This window comes from Neodiprion lecontei, chromosome 5 (genome assembly GCF_021901455.1).
Source record: "Neodiprion lecontei isolate iyNeoLeco1 chromosome 5, iyNeoLeco1.1, whole genome shotgun sequence".
NCBI lineage: Eukaryota > Metazoa > Arthropoda > Insecta > Hymenoptera > Diprionidae > Neodiprion > Neodiprion lecontei.
Window position 1 is genome coordinate 11,080,942 of NC_060264.1, and position 22,238 is coordinate 11,103,179.

A 22,238-nucleotide genomic window follows, 5' to 3' on the forward strand; every position below is an offset into this window, starting at 1 on the left:
TAGAAATCATTAAAAAAATTATTCATTCATCCATCCATTCATTCGCAAGATTTAAAATACACTCCCCACACACAAAATATTCACATAAAAATGTCTTGGTTCTATTCTCATTCCAGTGCGTGCTATTGCGAGTCTATTCCACTTCCTCAAGTCTCCGGCCACCTTTGGTTCTTTACGTTCATGCAACTTTTGTTGTCTGTCGTCGTCGAAGTCTGTTTCGTAATGTTCGTTTTCGTAGATGTATTTTCCACTTCATGTTATTTGACTAAGAAAAGAGAAAGAGAAACCATGACTACCAGACACTCTGCTATTCGTTCGGCGTCTTATCGTCGAATCCTTCCCGCGTTACCGCGAATCCCGTCCCCCACATCATCGTCGACCCAAACGCCATGTCTGGTTTATCACCGTACTACTTTGAATATATGACTCTCACAATACTTTAATTCAACGCACATCAAACAAACATCTAATAATATCTTATTATTAAAAAACAATTGTAGTCTCCCCTACTAAGTTCGAACTCATTAGATGTACTGGTGCTCCTGAAATTGCAGGCAGAGTTTATCCGTTCTGGACCTCCTCAATTATTCAATTTAAGTATCTAAAAATTTTCAGCCTAGTTGGTAAAGCGCCGGACAGCCGCCAGGTTATAATTCGGTGTTCAGTGGAAGAACATTCGAGGTCTAAGTTGACCCCACGTGATCTTTAACGTTAGTTTTTTTGTGGTGGTAAGTCGATTTCAGTTCTTTTGTTTGAGGTAATAAATTACACTTTTCCCATAATTATAAAGTACACATTCGCTAAAAGTCAGCTGCGATATATTTTTGGTCCTAGAACTCAGGTCAGGGGGTTTTGCGACACCTGCCCATGAACCGTATGTGACGTGCACAAAGCAACGACGTATCTTGTTTGCTTCGCTCGAGCTTAACAAAAAAATAAAAAAAAAATATAACGTTGCTTATTAATCGTTTGCATTTCACATATTTCTTTCATTATTGGGTAAATATATATCGATAATAATTGCGAAGAACTCTTTTTACCGAATTATCCACAATTTATCTTATTTCCGAATCTTCCAGAATGGACCACATACGTATGGTCAAATAAATATAATTTTTTCGAGAGAATTCAAATTTGGTGATATTCTTAATCTGCTAGTATATTGTATTCACTTTAAAACCACGTTTGGAATTTTTCCATCGGTTGATAAGTAAAAGTTGAGAAAAAATATGAAGTTTTTTTTTCGTAAAGTTATCCCTTCATGTCTTTAAGAATTTTTCTTCGCTAAAAGTACTTTTTCATAATTTTCCATATTTGAAAATTGACCTTCATGGATATCATTCTATTCCTTACTGAAAAACGAAGAGGTTTACTCATGGTAACGTGAGTGTATTTCTCGAAGTGCACGACTTGTGAGAAATCCACGTTAACGCGGATGTCTGCCTTCTGAGAGAAAAGTTCGAATGATTTATTTAATATTAAAAGATTTCCTCTTGATTAGGGCTAAAAGAAGGGTCAATCTTGTTGAACCGAAATCACCCTGTTCTATCTAAATGCGTTTGACAGACTCGGGCGGAGCCAGAGCTGCCTTTACGGTGACAAGGGTTTTATATCGCTGCACCCTTTTTCGGAGACACGGAGTTTCCCCAGTGCTCCCTTCTGACACACGGGTTGGGGTATGCACCAGAACCACATTCCTCTTCAGACTAGGGATACAGAAAATTGTAACTGTCGGTCCGATTTTAATTTGGACCATGGCGCTAGCCGCGACTGTCTGTCAGGTTAGGTTCACCAACGATCGTTCCCGCGCACGGATCACTCAAGCCGAACATCTCCAGGTCTCACGGTAACCGTCAGGTAACCTGCACGATATCGACAATATTAGAAAATGGCAATCAGGCTAACTGATGCGTGTTCACAAAGATATTCGATGAAAAAAATCGTAATCTAATTATACATCGTAAAGGTTTACAAAAATGTACCTCTAAAGGAAAATAATATGAAATAATCAAATCATAGAATTCGTTGGTTCTATTCCTGATTGATCTTTCATAACTGAAGTTATATAAGTAATTGACTCTAGTGATTGAATAATTCTCTGAACTCATTATATTCCTGCTGTAGCGATTCTACTCTTTCAAATTACAAAGCGCTATGCTTGTGAAATTTCTATCGCTGTGATTCCAAGTTCAGACATGGGCTGCAGATGATCTCTGCTTACAATTAGTCGAAGAAAAGTGAGCGAGTCGGGTGTTACGCCACGGGTCTACTGGCGATGCTCATGATAAGCCTGTATACCAAAAATTGACCTATTCGTGGCATTACGTTGCTGATGTCGGCACCGCGAACATCTATCAGTGATTCGTGCACCAGTGTGCGCCCTGTTTCAAGGTGTCTGTCTTCTTCTTTCTTTGGTCGCCTTCCCCTCGGTCTTACATACAGGTCTAGAAACTCGCTCAAAATTTCAATGGTGGGGGTGTCCTCTTATTGAAGCACCGGCCGTTTCGCCTAGTGACCACGAGTGTCGCTGCTATCGAGGGATTCAGGCTGTGTGAGAGACGGAAACAAGTTTCAAAACCACGGACGGTCAACAACCTGTTTCCATCTCTCTCGCAGAGCCTGAATCCCTCGATAGCAGCGACACTCGTGGTCACTACGCGAAACGGCCAGTGTTTCAATAAGAGGACATACCCCCATACTTCGGCGTTCCTCGGGTCCAGTCGGTCGCCTTCGGGTGCACGCGTCGGGTGTCGGCTATTGTCGTGCCTAGTTGAGTGTCGTCGTGTCCGATATCTCAACGTCAGTTAGTGACTTGGTGTGGGTCAGCCAGCTGACCGTTACACTATTCCACGGTCTTACATACAGGTCTGGGAACTTGGCTATTTTTAAGTGGAGAGGATTGTCTTCGTAGTGTGACCAAAATGTGTTCCTCCTTTGTCCACTAGCTGCGCTGTCATACTAGGGTATTGTAGATATCTAGATATACAGTTGCAGATAACCCCGTAGAGCCTCGTGACCGTGACTTACATTCACATAATGAAACAATTTTTAAAAAATACAAATTTACGTACGAAACATTGCACCAAAAAAATTAACAGTACTATTGAAAAAAAAAAAAAAAACGGTAATGGGATTTCACCTGTGTCGACCATGTGCGAGACAAGCACACTTCCACTGCACTACTAGTCGATACTATACATATTTATGTATTAGTGTCTCAAATATCGTGTACCCCAGCTTAGGATTTAAATGACTTGCAAAAATGATATAGTCTCACGGGAATATCATCAAATGAAATCTGCAGGAAAGCTAAAACCCAGAATGGCATTTTTGTTATTAGAAGCGGATTGCTCCGGGACGAATGCAGTAAGATGATCTTCTATCGGTGGATGCTGGGTGTCAGTGAGTGCCAGGTTCTTATTTTCAGTTCCCCAGTCCTTTGGTATTTTCACCGGATACCAGATGTAATTTAAAAATGTAAGCCGCCGAATGAATTCCTGCCTCTCTCGCACCCGTTCTGGCTCCCTCCGCTGGGTTTATCAGATTCAATAGAGCTGCAGTACCTAATTCCGTATATTCCATTTATGCCGTGTGCACCCATCACCTCGTGTCAATTATTGATGCGTCTGACTTATTGGTAATACTGAATTTGAAATACGAAATTAAACACGCGGAATTCGAAGAAAAGGATAAAAGCAAGTAAGAAATGAAGCGGACCCTCCAAAGACGGATAAAATCTTTCTCTCAAAGTTCAGGAGAACAAGATTTATAAAAGCAGACAAAAAATACTGAACATAATTTACAGCAGAAATTAAAAAATTCGTACAGTAGACTCCTCAAAAGTTCCATTATGAAAGTTGACAAAAGAAAAAAAAGAAACATGGGAATGTTCGAGCTGGGTATATGTATAATTGTGGGTGTCAATCTTTGAGATTGTAAGTTTGCTAAAGTAAATAATAAGCCAAATTTCTCTATCCAATGAAAGATATGAAAGGAAGAGATTACACGTTTTACCAAGTTTTTAGCCTGTGATTTTTGATGGCCGTTTGACTTGCCGATTTTTTTTTAATTCAATGTTTTCGTGAATCGTATGTGGTTTTTGACCTAATCATCGGAGCGGGGTAAAAAAAAACCGCAGTCACTTCATCCTTCAATCCTCTCAAACTTTTTAAAGTCGTGCAGCAACTAACAATATCCTTTTTATATACGATGTCCCGAATATTAGCCGTATTCTTCCATTAGCTTCAAAATTATGTGAATTCCAGGTTGAAAATATCGCTTATTTGACTGGTCTGTGTATCGGCGAAACAGTTGAACCAAGTACACTCACGTGCCTGGTACGTGTGTAATTGTAAACGTAGTTATACTGCGATATCGCGGCGTTGCAGGCATTCGATATCCTATATGTATACGTTATTCACCGTATTCCAGTGTACATGCATCGAGGGAGGAATAGCTTCAGTTTTACGTAGACTCCACATCGCATGTGTTAATTTGACTCGTACCGAACAATTAAATTCTCATTTATACGAACTGTAGTTCCGTACTGCAGGCACGTGTAGTTTCTATGAGAATCAAATTCCATGTCAATTAGGAACTTTTAGTGGGATGGCGCACTATACGCACATATATTCGCGTTCACATGGGTATGGTACGATTTAGCGGTTTCCCAAGAGTGGCAAATTTATTTTTACCTGTAAATTTTCACGTGCTATAATTCGACTAACCAACAATTTTTTTTTGACACACCGTTTTACATCATCTTAATTTCCTTCAATTTTCTCTTGTCATTATGAAAAGAAATCGAAAATAGCAGATTCGGACGAAGGAAGTTTGGTTACTTATACGTTATAAACGGGTCAATTATTGCTCTGTCATTTTTCTAATCCCAAAACTGCATTGTTTGTCCAATTTTGATGGTTCAGGATTAATTTTGTTCATAAATAGATTATCTACAAATTTCAAATCCGAATGGACTTTTCGATAACATTGATTTGTTTTTCGATAAAAGTAAGTGTATTTATTACAACTTGTAATAACTTCGTACACATCGTTATCGTAAAAGAACTGAATACTTGGTTTGAAGAGAAGCCATTTCAGATTATTTGTAGAGTATCTATTCATGAACCAAATCAGCACCGATTCGCCAAAATAGGGCGAAGGGTATGATTTTTTGAAATTAATAACAACTAGACTTTCTCCGTTAGAACTCGCAATTTCAAATTTATTTCAGTGATGGGAAAATATTTTTTTAACAAAAATCGAGTTAAACTGTAGTTTCACTTGAGGTTGCCAGATTTTAAAAATTTTTTCTGTATAATTTTTCGAATAAAGTACTGAAGTCTGTACATCCTAAAAACGCACAAGCTCGTTCGTTGCAAACGTAATTTTGAAAGTTTCCAAAACTCATCGAATCTGATAATGTTCTTTCGATATTCAATAGATTGTTTCTTTTGACCAAACAACTAATTTGCATTCTGATAGAAAACAAGGTATAAAAATTCATTAAAGATTAGTTCAACTTCGAGATTAAATGTACGTTATGAAATGGAAGTCATGATTATTAGTTTTAGTTATTTTATTATCATTAATACATAGATAGGACAATAACTTTTGGCGTCGGATCCCACTACAAAATTTTTATCAATGTAAAATGTAGAACAAACGTGTAACTACATGAATATTGTATGCCTGGCACGAAATGTGGTTCAAATGAATCTACACAGGGCTGCACAATTTCAATTAAAGAAAACGGATTATGCGGGGTGATCCACCAATTTTTGGCCAGCCTTTACAGGCTAAAAATATTCATCTGGCTGCAATTGATTGGGTATGTTATAATGTACACCAAGATATGAAAAACTCAGAACCCTTCAAGCCTCACTGTTTATGAGAAACAGTGTGAAAATCAATTTTATCACGTTTTCAGATCAAACATCCGTCTTAGAATTTTCAGCACCTCGTTTTTTCGCAATCTTCAATCCTGAATATGCAAAAGGGATAGAAATAACTTGGGTCTAATTTTTTGAGTGGAAAGATAGACACTGCGCAGTATTTCTTGAAATTTGCTGAGTGAGATGAAAATGGGATAATAATTGAATCGGTATAAATATTCCAGGGATATTGAATTTTCTGGATACATTCCATATCCCCAAAGTATTTATTATACCGATTTTCAGCCCACTCTCAAAATGTCGATTCCTTAAGCATGTACAATACAAGATTTAGAACCTAACAAATGTATTTCTCGGCATTTTCTGAACATCTACCTGAAAACAGGTGTCAAATAATATTCTTTCAGTTGCAAAAAAAAAAGAAATTATAGGACTAGAGTTAAATTTGTGAACGTAGGGAACTTGGTCAGCGTGCTTTGCGTAAATGACAAGGCGTCAGGACACAAAAACTGAAGGATTTTCACACTTCACCATAGAGTATAACATATTTATTGAATTTGTAACCAGATTGGAATATCGACCCTAAAAAGCTAGTTGACCGTTGACGGATCGGCCCATGTTCAGCCATAGATAAGAAAAAAGACAAGATACGAAGTTCACATGGGCTGATAATAGAATCACCTCGTGTGGACGCTTATCAGTTTATCAGAATTCTCGACCTCTTGCAAATGCCATGCAATCAGTTGTCGCGCTCGCGGGAGCAGCGCCGCATGTATACGCAGAGTGTCTCGCTTATTCTCTTACAATTAGTCAACACTTCAGGACTGATTATGTGAATGGAAGTGGAAATGGAAATATCAACGAAACGAAATTGCTGTTCACCGCGCCGTTCAAACTGCGAATCCACGAGCACGAAAATGACGAAACTCGAAAGTACTGCAGGTATTGTTCTTTGGGCATGATAGTTATCGTCGTTAGACGGGTGTTTGTATACTGACAGTCAAAATATGAGCAATGTAAAGCTTTAAGTTTTCAACTCGAGCGCATCGGGTTAGGTAAGTCAGAAAAGAGGCAATGTCTGCGTCGTATCAGTTATGTCATGATACCGACAATATTTGTTTGAGTTGTGGTTCCTTATCTTTCTTGTAAATAAGATTTTTTCGTCATGTAATTTGAACGATAATTACGAAGCTTATCAAAATTATTAAGATATACAACATTTTCGGTAAAATTTTCATTTCGCTGACACAGTTGAGAATTCTAAAAGAAATCCGTCGAGGGGATTTTTAGATTTTTTAGTTTTTGTGCAGAAAGGACCTTCACTGTTCCTGTGTAATTAATTAAAATTGCATTCCTGGGAATATTATGAAATACTTGGTAATAGCTCTGTGCTACTCTTCAACGTAGCCAGATACCGAGATTGTACCCTATTCATACTTTTTGTTGAAAACCCAGTTCTAGAAATGCTGATTGGTCACAGCCTTCAAACGAAATGTTTCACATTATTTTAAATGATTGAAATTTGCAGTATTTTTTTGCCGAAAAAAATTGCATAAAAATAAAAGCAATTGTCAGTCCTTTGTGGGCTGTTGCCTAAAGATTTTTATACACAACCCAGGATTGAAAAAAAAAAATTCAGACTTTTCAAAAAAGATTTTTTGTTTTTAAAAAGTAAAAAATGCAAAACATAGATTAGCTTGGAAAATTCTGAAAAATCTCAAATATCCGGTGTTACATTTAAAAATATTTGAGCAACCACTCGTAGTAGACTGTCTCCGAATTTTTCCTCCGAAAAAGAATCTTAAAAAAATAATAATGGAAAGCTGGACCATTCTGACTAGAGGTAAAAATTTTTATTTCTGCCACAAAATTTTTAAGAATTTTATCAGATTTTCAAATTGAAACCAATGACGTGTTGGTTTTTAAAAACTGTAATTTTGGAGCCCACCCAACTATTAATCTATTTTTAAATGATACGCTGCGATCATAAAATGCAAAGTGAATAGGAGTATTTGGCATTTATAATACAGAGGTCTTGATGGTGGTATTAAATCAACTTTACTGTACTCCAGAAATCGTTATTTCAAATGTACCATGAATCTATTTTGTTTGCGTTGAAGACTCCTGTGAATACACGCTCGGTATACAAAAAAATTGATCATTACCCAATAAACACCGAATGGTATAAATTAGGAATTTTATACGAAAACTCGGTGTAAAATTGGTATGGGTAGAAATAATAAACGTTAGATTCGTTAAATAGATGAATAATTAATACGTTTAATATACAATTGATACCCTAAAAACATAAGTAATACGTTTATTAACAGGTCAGAATGTTGAGTTACTATTAACAAATTTACGTATTTCGTATAAAAATACGTATAAGTGGCGGACATTCGACTAATCATTATACGTATTCCGTAAGATTTCGACGTATATTCACCATTCGGTGTTTATTGGGTACTTTCCGTTTGTCTAATACGTATAACCGAGAAAGCTTTTCAATATTCATAATTTACACGTGTGAAATCGATATCTATAGAAAAAGAGTTGCGAGATGATGCCGAATTAACAGACACGGCGGTGGATTGAGAAAGAAATTAATCATGACATTTATTCGCGCGGTCGCGGAATAACTATTGGAGTTAGGTGTTAGACGGCGATGAATTCCTACAATTCTAACTAAAGGATGGTAGGTATTTTGAAAAGAATTCGATTCAGTCATACAAGTACTAGTCACACAATATATTAGAATTTTAATACGGTGTTCAGGGGTTAAACTTGTGAATTGATGGTGAGTTGAAATGATTAAGAAACAATAGTTCGAGTAAAGAAATACAAGAAATTTAACGAGAGTCCAAGTTTCTGGCAAATCAACTCCAGGAGTCTTAGATCCTTATAGAGACGACTAACTAACGCTAGATTTGCCGAATGTTTCAGTTGTGTGTGATAGTAGGAGTGGGAGCGAATTTGGCTTAAGAGTAATAGACGGAAGTGGATAAAATGCATGCTTTTGGGATTTCTCATTGGTGGAAATATTACGAATTTTAGGATTCGTGTAAAAGTGAAGAGATATGTCAGAGGGTAGGAAAAAATGAGATAAATTTTTGAAACTTAAACAATAGGCGACCCTTCGTGGTCACGCTTTCTACGCTGGTTACCGCCCATATCTGTTAAACAACCGAATGTTGTAAAACGGGAAAAACCTGCGTTGGGGACATTTTGTCCCTTGATTTACTCTTGAAAAAAGGTATTTATTGTTTGATTGGCAAATCTCGAATGAACATGTAGTCTTATCAGGTGTGTGCTGGTTGCAACTGTCGGATAGCGCCATATGGACTGACCTGCTAGGGTCATATACCGGATTCGGCGTGTCCGTATTGAGAATTTTATCAAAAATTAATTCTAGAAAATAACTGAATTATCGGATTATAGAATTTGAATGCATGTTGGCATCTTAATTGTGTGCTGATGCACAACAGCATTGTATTCAGTGTACATTTAAAATAAGAAAAAAAATCCCGTCAGTTCAAAGTAGAATAGAAAAAGATTGGTTGGGAATAAATGTTAGTACGCAGTTAAGTGGAATATATCCAACTATTTCAATTAGCTAATTAATTAATTTAAACAGACAGCGAGAGAGTTCAGGAAGCTATGCTGTGTGTTAATATAAATAAATATCTTTGAATAAACTTTCGTGCATGTGTATGTATACTAATGTGTGCATGCAATGTATCTAATAATAATTGGGATAGTTCGGATTATTTTTCCCAACAAGTTTGTGCATAACAATCTGGAGGAAACAGATATGTTTGCATAGCTGCCCATTGTTTCCACCTTGCGTCGTACCATTATATAATATTATATTATAGACACACCGTGCTGCATAACGATACAATTATTAAATGTCTTCGGGGCATGGAAGCAAAAACAGATTTTATTAGAATCCAGGAACACTAGCGTGTTTGAAAAGCGAAGAGAGCAGAATGGAAAGGCCGGTGTCAAAATATGTTTACGTGCTAAATGAAAGCAAAACAACTAACCACAGTAAAATATTTCGTCCGCAAGGCATGAAAAATCCATATAATACAGCATAAACGCTTAGTCAACGAACACCGAGCAATGATTCAAACTGATGATAATATTTTTCTTTACTCACATAATCGCGGTTATAGTTTAGGCCCCACCTGTCAACGACATGAACATCGCATGCCGCTGGGCAAACCTGTGTAATAAACGTGAAATAATTTGGTCGTATGATTTTGGTTGAAGTAATTTGATATCGTGACAGCCGTGCAGATAAAGCCCGCAGGTGAAGAAACAGGTAGGACGATACAAGGAAAAAATACGGGGGTCATTTATAGGTTCGGAGTTCATGGATGGTGGTGATCACACAGACTGTAACCTGAAAAATAAATTGGCAACATGAAAGACTCGGTTAAGACCCTCGAGGTAAATTTGAGGGGCACGCTGACGAGGCAACTTTCTGTGAAAATGTCCTGCAACCATTGACCGAGGCTTCCATTGTAACATAAAAGCAGATATAATCGGCGAACAAGGCAGGTTATTCACTCTGCACCGATCGTCAACCCCGAACAGCTTACTCTGTGACTTCGTAACTTTATACAATAACTTCGTAAATTCTAAACACTTCGTTGGAATATTGCACGGAAGTTCGAGCGATTTCTGTTTGCTTCAGATAAACTTTCGATAATTTCTATCCGATAGCTTCGGGTCACTTGGTTCCACTCAAAATGTAATTAGCGACATCACCACGCGTTTTAATTTACGCCTTGAAACCTTTTTGACAAAGAGTAAAGGCTCGATATTACAGTTTACACAATTTCAGTAGATTTCAATCAATTGCCTTATTGTCTTACCATTGGCTTCGTAACACTTTGAATACCGTCTAATGAAGATACTAACGTGAATTAACCTGAGTTTTACTGCAGATCTCCATCTTAAAACTATGTGTTAGAAATGAACGTTGTTTCTCGTGGTTTTAACTGGTTCTGCACGTTTTCACATCACTAAATGAGTTTGACTGGGTTGTTTCATCGGACCTTACATGACTTTCAGTAACTTGGCATGATATCACATGACTCCAACTGACCTTACCCAACATTCAACAATACACATTTTATACGATTCGTGATCTCACGTTGCTCTGCGTGTATAGAATTCAAGTAAGCCGTGCATATCCAAAATGCTCACTTGACGTCGTTAAAAGCACGCGTGTATGCGTGTCTGCGTGTGCTTCTTCCGTCCATATAGTGAGAGCAGAACGGGAAAGGGAAGTCCAGTATTTGTGTGACAGCTTCGCATTCACCGCCCAAACGTACAGCAAACCAAATTACCAAGTGGCAGAATCAACCTCCCCTCATGTGTAAATGCGGGTACTTTCGTACACGCGATTGCGACGAATTACTTTGTACGCATGCAAACTCTCTGTACTGAGATGTCAACGGCACAGATCGTGCTACTCAAAGCTTAACAGTACGCGAACCGCTGTATTGTTTCATACAACCTGATATCGATTACTAGCAAAAAAAGTATAAAAAAATACTCGTATCAGTACAGTGAACAAAGGCAAAGGTACTACTACAGATTGAAATCGCAAGTACGGTTGAGGGGTGACTGTTTCTTCCCGCTTCTTTCATCGAACCCTCGATTGTCCGTGGAGAGTAGATTTTTAGAGAGAATAAGATAAGAGTGGAACGTCGATCAAGCGAAAAGTTTAATTGGACCAAAGACAGGTATACAGTTATCCGCTATGTCCCGTATGCGCAGTTTTGAAATAATTCATCTACCTTATAATGTTGGATTCGTCTGTCGAAACGAACTTATTCTTAAAAAGATATTAAACTTTGTATCCTGTACTTCATTTATCTAGAATTTTACAATTAGTTACTTTTACACGCAACTGCAAACATTAGATACGGTTTCAATTTTGGAGATTAAAGAATGCTACACTACTTTTATCAGTTGGTTCTACGATATCGCCGAGCTCCTTTCACTCCAACGATAGACAAAATCAGATGCTATAGTAAGCTCTGCTTAAGGTATCAAATCAAGATCAGTCTTAATTTCATCCTCCATTTTATTGCCAGAAATTTTACCACGATTTTTCCAAACGCAGAACAAAGTACTAAATTACTTACACCGTGAAGCTCAAGAATTTTAACATTCAAATGCATATACGCCATACAGTGATTTCGCAGACCCGGATGTTTTCAGTTTTCTAAGACTGCCATAGTCTATTTTTGTCCCATAACAGCGTACATTAACAACAGTTCTAAACACTGTTTACTCGTCTCAGGAAACGATCAGTCGCTGCATGCCGAGTCTGATATACAGAAAAAGAAAAACCGAATCGTAGATGACAAATCCGTAACGTAGACGAGTGTTTCCTTTGTTTCCACTTTGCGGTCTTTCCGTTCTCCTTCCCGGACATTGTCTTTTTCCCAACCCCCAGTCACCCCCAAATAACAACGGAAATAACAAGAAAGGAAAAATTCTCCATTGTGTCCTCCAAGATCAGGCGGTCCTGCCCCCTACCCCGAAAACACCCAGGCGTCTTGAAACAGTATATAAAGAAGGAAGATACAATATGAACCGTTGCCCAAAGATATAACCCTCATGTTATTCAAATTTGTAGATAAATCATTCCTGCAGTGGTAACGGCAAGCGTTTATCCTCGTTGGGTGGAAGCGCCGTTACAATCGCAAAAGTGTGCGGGCACGATATTTCCATTCGCGTTTGATGCCTGCGCCCTTTTACGTTTCTCTATACGCAATTGCCTCCACGTGTGTCTGCGCAGGTATTCGCCTAACAGACAGCTCGGCATGACCACTTACGTACCTGGTTCGTAGCGCGGAAACCCTTTTATGCTCTATATGCGAGCTGGAATTGATCTGCGAGGCGAGGCGTAGCACCGCACCTCCTTTTTTTATGCTGATTATTCAATAACAATAAAGTCTCGACCGAGTTCCTCTCGACTATACTGGCGTTGGCGGAAAAAGCGAATGCCGTCTCGTTTTTTATTGAGAGAGAACGATCGTTCCGAGCCGTATATGCTGACTCCATTTCGGATCTCGCGGTAACGTTGTCACATACACTTACGCAGATCGAGATCTTCAATCCAGAAGCTGATGAATATTCGGTGTGATGTAACATTGCTCAAATCCTATTACAGTTGATTAATATGTGTGACCTTTAATTTATATTTAAACCTAGGAGGTTTCAGTAAATTTCAAACCTTATTTTAATGGGCTATCGAAGATTTTCTGACGTTCATAAATTATTCAATATCGTCACATTTACTTCACAGAATCAATTGCTATTGTCAGTATTGGAAAAAGTCTGGTAAAATTTAATATCGTCAACGTATAATAATATACCACTCTTTAATGTACAGACTGAATTTGAAAATTTTAAAAATTAAAATAATTAGAAATAAATTGAAGAAATATTTGACGGTATAGCCGTATTTTTCAAGAAAAGTAAACAATGACTTCCACATACGTTTGAAATGGAAAAAGATGTATCTCGAATTGCGAGTACATTCAGGCAACCAAATATTCACAAAATGAAAGCAATGTGTGATACCATGAAATTCGCCATGTGAAGAACAATACAAATAGCGAAATATGCAGCCGTATAATAATTCCCAGATTCATAAACCTCACAGTATAGGAAAGTAAGGGACTAATGATTCGGTGGCGCCTTGTTTCTCTAACTTGTTGTTAGATTATTTCGCACTTTTTTCGATTCATTACACTTACCAAAATATTATTCCCGTTTTCATATCCCCATATTTCCGTACATCTAGCATGCGCTTGAGTTTTGACGTACGGATAGTATTCATTGGATAGCACGATAATCTGCACGCCGCAAAGTACTGACAAGATATCCTTTCAAAATACGAGAGTAAAGAAATGACTTTCCACACAGACATTCTCGAGTCGCAGCATGTTATAAAGACAGGCGTGCCAGTAGCTGGAGTTGACAAGAAACGCGAGCTCAACTACACCTCATTAAATCACGTGCAATTGGAAAGAACATCTCCGTCAGTCATTAACGCTGCCAGGAAAAACGCGTTATTCACTTTTCAAGAGTGTGCGGACCTTTATATTTAGCCTTCAGTCTCCGCCATCCAGTACACCTACATCCATATAATATTCCGCGTTGCCTTTTCCATTGACGTGTTACCCGCACCGCTCACCTCGCCTCTGACTCTTGCCGCCACACCTCGTCGACTTACAAAGTTTCCATTCATCGGGGTACCAGGGACTGCTCGGGCATAAGAAGATGTTCTATGGCTTTGCCAGTTCAACGGAACGTTCAACGAAGCCGCAGTCGGCTAGCTCAACTTTCGGCGCATCTCGGCATCGGTGCAAAACTGCGTTGAAAAGCCAGGTGCTCACACTGCAGGTCAATGCTCGTGCTAGAAAGGTATGCATGGCAAAATCTGGCTGGCTGTACTCGAGCAGTGTATAAGCTCTTATGCAAACATGAAACGTTATGCACAGCTCGACCGAGATTACCGTTTTTTTAGTATTCCCCGGAAACGTGCTGCGCCCACAGGCAAAGTTGCTGCATCAAAGCTCGACTCTGACAATCGGCTTAAATATTAACCGTCCGTTTCCATAATGCTGTAAATATGTAATGCTTGCAAAGAAGCGAATGGGTTTTTCATAGCGATCGTGCAGGCATCGTCTTATTTGCAAGGAGCCACATCACTCTATAGGTAGTTACCTAGATCCCCTAACTTGAACAACCGATGCTCTTAAATCAAGATGCACTGTCAAGGAAAGTATCAGGTCCACAAATCGGACTCTATATACTTTATGCCAAGGAAATAACTGCAGAAATTTTAAACAGAATCCATATCCCAGAGGTTTTATGTTCTCCTTGTGGGTGAGGTTTTAATCTCACGCTGATTTTCGAGATTTGCAGTCTTAGAAAAATATAGTTGAATACCTACCAATACTGTAAATGTGAAAATGTATTTGTTGGTTTATCCTTCTTTCATACAGCAACGAAGCAACGGATCGACGTGTCCTTTTGTGTAGATAGAGTTTATGCGCCAGAGAGTGACATAGGCTATATAAGTTACGCAAAATGGGTTATATTAGTTGAAAAAGTTATAAAAATATGATAAATATGTCGCCTTACGACATGGAATGTACACTATGCGTTTGGAAATTCTGACCGTCACCGCGAGATGGCGGGTGTAGCCTCGCCTACATTACCATCCTAGCAAAACAAACACGTGCTGCCGCCTCGCCTACTTTACCATCTCATCCGTCTAAGCCTAAGTCAGCCATATAGCTTTGTCAGCGAAGCAGTGCCAAAATTTCATCCACCATGCTTTTCGGAATAAACTTCTTATATATATATATGTTTCTTCTTCGTATCTCGCATAGTGAGGCACGGTGCCCCTATCGTATATAGTAGCTTCCTAATATAATGCTTTGTATGGTGCCTCAATTTCTACTGACAAAAACTCCGTTATTTTTCCTTATATTAGAACCACGGTAGCGAAGCCGCGGGTGAAAGCTAGTTTACCATATTTTAATAATATAATAGAGTGACTAGAGGTGACTACCATATTATGTTGTTTAAAATAACTGTGGTATTATGGTACGGATTACCATAATATTATTGTTGAAATCTACTATATGCGTATAGTAGAAGTAACTATGTACACAAACCGAGGTGGATTCTGCCCGATTTAAGGCCACCCGTATTTGGAGCAAACAAAAATTTGTTGATTGATACACATGTAATTGTGTTAATGTGACCAGAATAAAAAATAGTTCTGTATTCAATTATGACATGTAGTTGTACGTCATAAGCGATATACCGCACATACACTTGAGTTAACGATGACTTATTCTCAACAACCAATCGATGGAAAACGCATTTATCAATTATATGAAAATCATTGCATTCGAAGGGACTTGCACCGAGGTCACTCACAGTACTAGCCGGAGATACGCTTTAAACACTAGTTCAGCCCAACTCTTTGAAAATATACTAATTTTCCCCCACTCATACAAAGCCTTTTCATCATGTCAGTGACCTTGCTATTATTTCAAATTAGTGGAGTGTGACGTTTAATTTTAATGGGCTATTTATAGACGAAATTACAAAGGAATAATTGTGAGTACTAGCAATGAATTTAAAGTGATAAATATGAACGAGTGAAAAATCTTGGGTCTGTCGGTCATTTGTCAAAATAAATTTATATGTTTATTAAGAGGTTTCAGCCGGGCGTGGCCGGCCATGCCCAGTTCTGTGAAATAATACAATTACATAATTAAACCTATGTTAAGCATGATAATCAATACATACGAATAACGAAATTGCACACCTCTAAGGTGGACATTTACCACGCGATTTGCAGAGTATCTACCGCTTTCGAGGTTAGGAACCTCTTTTACAATTAAAACTTAATATCTGATACAAATAGGCTAAATTAAGCTGAAAACATTCGATTTTTCATTAGGGCTCGGAACTAAATAACACGTATCAAAATCATTACTACCCCATCTTTTGTAGGGCTCAGGCCTTTTTTTAATCCTTATTGACTGAATTATTAACGATGCCGCTCGATCACTTCTCCGCTTTCGTCAGGTGGATACCCTAATAGGAGTAAAAATTTGCAAGTTTCAATGTCTAGTATACATATATTTATACGTAGTTCGCTCTTCCCTACAATGTTTTTGTGCCCATACAACATGTTTTTAGCTCAATTTAGTCTATTTGCATCACATATTAAGTTTAAATTGTTAAAGAGGGTCTGAACCTCCAAAGCGGTAGATACTCTGAAAACCGCGTGGTAAATGCCCATCTTAGAAATGTGCAATTTCGTTATTCGTATGTATTAATTGCCATGCTTAACATAGGTTTAATTCTGTAATTTTATCATTTTACAGAACTGAGGGTGGATGGCCGTGCCCGACCGAAACGTCTTAATAAATGTGTAAATTTATTTTAACAGATGACCGACAGACCTAAAATTTTTCACTCTTTCATAATTGTTCACAACTGTCAAGAAAATTTATTCAAACGTAAAAATCTGGTTAGTGGAATTACATATAGTATAGTTTCACATACCATGATGATGATACAGTGAATTCGAGGAGAATAGTTCGTCTTGCTATGTAAAGATAGTTTCGTGTCGAACAATATTAATGGTAATATTGATTTTTTTTCAGCCAAGATAATTGTAAAATATCGTTGCGTTAACAATATGGTGATTCAAACAACTATAAATAAGAATAATTGAGATAAGAGTTTGAAATGTAAGTTTTCAACGATGCAGGAATAAACCATATACTATATTCTTTTCTGAGAGTGTGGAATCACACTCAGATCTTCTGCGTGCTGCAAGAAGATCAGTTCTAATAATAAGCCGTTTGGGAATAGCGTTTTTACAGAATATGTTCTGTCAACTTATTATTCTTCATGTTATACTGCAGGCAAGTGCAGAAGGAAATACAGTATTTTGGGGTAGTACGACACATCCCAATTCCGAAAGGTCACAGTCTCTGTTCTTATACAGAAAAATCATTCTTTAAGTACCCTACAGTGATAAGAAAATCAGATTTGGTTTAGAAGCTGATTCCACAAAATTCCCCAGAATATTTGTTGCATAAACATCATTTTAACGCAACTGTAATTATTCCGTATAATTCATTGCGTAGATGTCAAGTCATGTGACGCTGCAAGATTGCTTGAAGGAGTCCATCAGTACATGCGGGACAACACGGAACACTTTCATACACATGGCATGATGAGCTTTTTTTCGCTCGAACGGTTTCTCTTTTCTTCTTTCGTCTGTTGACCAAATTGGATCTATTCGGAATGAAGACCTTTTCCATTAGTGGGTTCCATTTGACGTCTCGTCGATTGGAGATAGAAGGCGAGCAATGCGCCGTTCAGAGGTTTTTTGCATCTCTGTATGCATGTTGAAATCCATTTTTGGTGAGCATACGCTCAATCCGGTATTAATGGATCTTATATACGGCCACAGGTATGGGCTGAACGTGATCTTATTTGAACACAAGACGGTCCGTGTAACGTCTGCAAGGTTAGGCACACAACTGTTGATCCGTAAACTGTGGCGCGTCCGGCACCCGGAAGTAGGAAGTAGGTATTATGTGCCTAAGCTATACTGCTTCATTTAGGTATGCTTGTAACATCGCCTGTAACAGTGGAATTTGTATTCTTGAAGCATCAACGAATTTACAATTAGACGCGTTTCACCTTGTACGTTGATTCTAGTGAATTTGATTTGTAAGAGTTGGTAGCCGGGGAAAACGATCATAGCGCCACTCCAACCTATGTATGTCAGTGAAAAAATAAACATGGCGCCGGTGAACGTATAAAAATCACGCTGTCCGCTCTCGAGCAATGTATAAATCGAAACAGTGTCAGAATTCTTCAGTTTCATATCCCAAAGTTGAACATTGTAAGTATACATTACTATTCCATATCAGGGCAACGTTCTTTTTTCTTTTACTGAAACAAGTTGTAAATCGTCAGTTTTCATCGAACTGAAAATCATGCAGAAGTACAGAATATTGAGCTCGTGTCTGAGAGGTACCTCATTCTATCTGACGTTTTTCCATTTCAATAATGTGTAAAAAAAAAAAAACATATTTATCCCGGTTTCTTGACAAAATTTTTGAAAACAATTAAATAGTATAGTTTGATAGTGGGACTAACTTCATTTTGATACAAATGATAATGCATTTTTTCCGCAGACCGTTGAAGTCATTCTCTACCCGCCTTTGAGAAAAATATGCATAAGATATTGATTTTACTCAAAAAATAATTCATGATTGCTGTAACATGAAAATTATCGTACTTCAAGATAATTTAATGATAATACCCTTTAGTATTTTGGAAAATTATGCGACGAAACTAATTTAAGCACGTTCATTTACACATGTAATTTCAACGGAGAAAAATCACTTTGAGAATCCTTTCTGACTTGACTTAAAAATTCTTTGATTCGAAAAGATTTTTCATGCGGCAACAACTAATATTTAGATCTACCTTGAGCAAAAAAAAAAAAGAATACTGTTCCAATTTGAGACAGCCTTGCGTACATTTTTCCCAACTCGTGTTATTCCAAGCTTCGTAAAAAACTTGAAGCTGATCGTAATGTAGTTATGCGAAAAGTTAGAGCATGATGAATCGAATAGGTACTGCACCAGTGGAGGCGACGAAACTTTTTGATGTATGCTCGTTCACCTCCGCCTCTCAAGATTGGTTTTTTCCGATTCGAAGAGAAAGACTACTTTCTCGATATTCGGTCAGGGATTTGGGTGGTACATTTTTTCATATGCTGATAGAGCAACCCGACTGCGAGGTCGTTTATCTGCATGTTAGGATATTCATGTTGTTTTTTATATTCCCAATAATTTAACGGCTTATTTCAGAAACCGACATTAGTCAGTTTCAGGTCAACTCAAGAAGAGTAAAAAAAGCAGGTCAACAGGGTGTAAACTACGCCCCGTTCGCATTTCATAACAGAATATTGACGGTAGAATGTAACATGATTGTGTCTTGTCTTCAGAAAACATCATAATATTGGTTGATCCCTCGCTAAAATAAAATGCGAAACTACTTTTTGTTCATCTCCGTAATCATAGGAACGATTTGCATCAGGAATGAATGAAAGAATCGATTTAAAAAAGTACCGAAATCAAAATATTACCAAGCTAAGATTCATCAACTAAAGTCAAAGCCAGTTTAATTGAATTTGAACAATATCCCTTCAGCGCAACAAAAATATTCAACGATCTCAAATCCCAAATGAAAAAAATTGAATTATTGATTAAGTATTTGAATGTTTTGTTTCGTGTGCTTTGATAACTATTTGTCGATTTCGTCGTTTACACCACATAAAAACCATGCTGCTCGTAGGCAGATGGATTACAGTTATATCACGTGAGACATTCTTTTTGTAGGTCGATCTTGACATGGCATTTACAATTGAAACTAAGCGTTTGAAATTTTTTTGTAGATCACAGAGCATTTCTTAAATATGTCCAACTTAATAAGGTTTAGTTAAATTTTTGAAACCATTATTTAGTCAAGGTTTTCTTTGCCATATTTGTAGCTAACTCGCCCAATACACACTTTTGAGTATTTGGATGGATTGAAAACGCTTCCACTACGAATACATTTTCATGTCTGTTATGTGCCTTCCGATACAACAAAGGGTTCATGTCACGGCATTAACATGCGCCACATGCTTGTTTGGACACATTATATGCCCATTAGAAGTAGATACCAGAGTAAATACCAGTATGGGAATATATTCATAATGAGGCAGGGCATTATTATACTTCCACGATGTGAATAATACGCTATAACAGCAGTGCTAATATAGCGTTATGCACCCGTAGCCTGTTGATATAAGGCTATAATAGCACTTTAGCGTTATCACGGCAGCATAACGATATATCGTTGCAGGTTATTACAAATGTGTTCGTGTGGTACCGAACAATCCCCGTAAGTAGGTACATGCTATGTACATAACGACACTAATGCTGCGTCCTCGAAGCTAAGGTGGATTGATATATTCCAAAAACATTGCATCCCCCAAGAGCCATTTACATGTTTGCAAATGCTCGGCAGTGTCCATGTAATCGTGTTGGCTTGAAAATTTTAAAGGGGTGCAGTTTTCGGATCGTCGTCTCTCTCTCTCTCTTTCTCTCTCTTTTTATCGTTCAATCATTACACGCGCACAGCCGCCCACGTAACACATTATAAACGTGACCTCAAGTATTTCTTAGGCTTGGTTACGTTTCAGCTACTTAATTCAGGCACTGCTTCAGTCTTTATCAATTCTTAGAGAGGCCTGATGAGATATATTATATGGGCAATCGGAAAGATTACGAATTGCGAATAGCTCGTCCACACCATGTTTGATAAAGAGCTTACTCTTACTAGCTATTGCTGACGAGACATAATTCTATGCGTAGCTCACCATCGTCTAATAAACAGTGGATAACCTGCGCGCTTATGTACGATAGCGAGTAAGAGTTTGAATGGGCTGAAGTCGTCAGAAAGCTTCATGAAAAACTGAGTTGTTATTGTAAGGCCGCGGATGTTGTCGCAATTATAACCAAGACTAGGCAATCGATAATTACGATAGCGCGCGAGCCTACGTAAGCCAAGATAAGCGCGAGGGTTAGACTACCAAGCGTTTAACGTTCCACCAAACCACCGCAATACGAACGCCTCTGATCCGACCACCGTGGAGCAGACACTCACGATTGACAAAATTGACACTCGGCGGAAAACCGGACGGTCGACCAAGCGGAGTCGAGTGGCCAGGACAAGCCTTTGTTCAGCAGAAGAGATCGGTTGTATAAAGGCAAATGAGCGATTGCACAGCGAGTAGACAGGGACGTAAGTGCGGATGGGTGAACGCGACGTAATTAGCGGAAATAGACTGGTTGGAGTTCAGTGTTCGCCAATAAGAAGCCGAAGCTAAGCGAACGTGATTACGACAACAGACCGCACATGTACACGAAGCTCTGGGCTTGTAAATGTACTTGCATCTCGTACTTGAGGGCATCATTTCATCTGTGCCGGGAGACACGAAACCTTGTGGCTGGCCCATTGTCAGCCTTTCTCGCGCATACGATGGCCTAGAAGCGATTAGTAGTGGACGAATGGCGTGACATAGAACAGCCTTTTGCAGAGTAGCCCAGTCATTATGTCCAAATAATCGACCTGAAATAACATTAATTCCGCCGTTGCATTTTTCTTGTTTCAATGGTTGTGGGGCAGGGGAGTCGCTGGTAGTGTAAATTTAAAACGGCGATCAAATCCTGCTGTTGCTTATATCCGCCACTTTCAATTTTAACAAAAAATGGTAAAGACCAAACTTGTAGGTAATTCAATTTTCTGGAACTTCGGTCTTTACATTTTTTTTCTCAGATGATAGTCTTCAAATTAAACCTGAAAAAAGTGGCAACCTTAAACTGTTGCATTCTCTTATTTATTTTTGACTTTAGGGTATAAATGAACAGAAACAGCTTCTAGGGAATTATATTTGTACAATTTTGGTCTTTAACTTTTTATCCCCTACAGTCAATATTTAAGCTCGTACGCTAATGGCGAAGAAAAAAAGAAGCGTACAAATATTTTTTCGCGTACCACTCGAGAACTGAATGCCTCTGTGAAATAAAATTCGAATTATTTGTCTTTAAAAAATCCTTTTTCACACCACTACAGGGGTAGGGTTTCAGGCACTTTTTTTTTTTTTTGACGCGGTATCCCTGTAGACCTAATCAACGTATCGTTACT

General features: G+C 38.1%; 1 protein-coding gene across 4 annotated transcripts in view; it reads left to right on the plus strand.

Annotated features, from left to right (window-relative positions):
* The window catches only part of LOC107223306 (protein rhomboid), a 125,540-nt gene that overhangs the window by 63,718 nt on the left and 39,584 nt on the right, over window positions 1-22,238 (plus strand). Inside the window, exon 2 of one of the 4 annotated variants that reach the window (XM_046740149.1) lies at window positions 3,341-3,402. The exons of 1 other annotated variant lie outside the window; for it this stretch is intronic. In XM_046740149.1, the coding sequence (XP_046596105.1) occupies window positions 3,372-3,402 (31 nt within the window). In that variant the 5' untranslated portion in view covers window positions 3,341-3,371. Of the gene's footprint in view, window positions 1-3,340; window positions 3,403-6,667; window positions 6,837-18,301; window positions 18,379-22,238 lie in introns of those variants that run through there. 2 more of the 4 variants (XM_046740147.1, XM_046740148.1) reach the window with 2 other exon arrangements.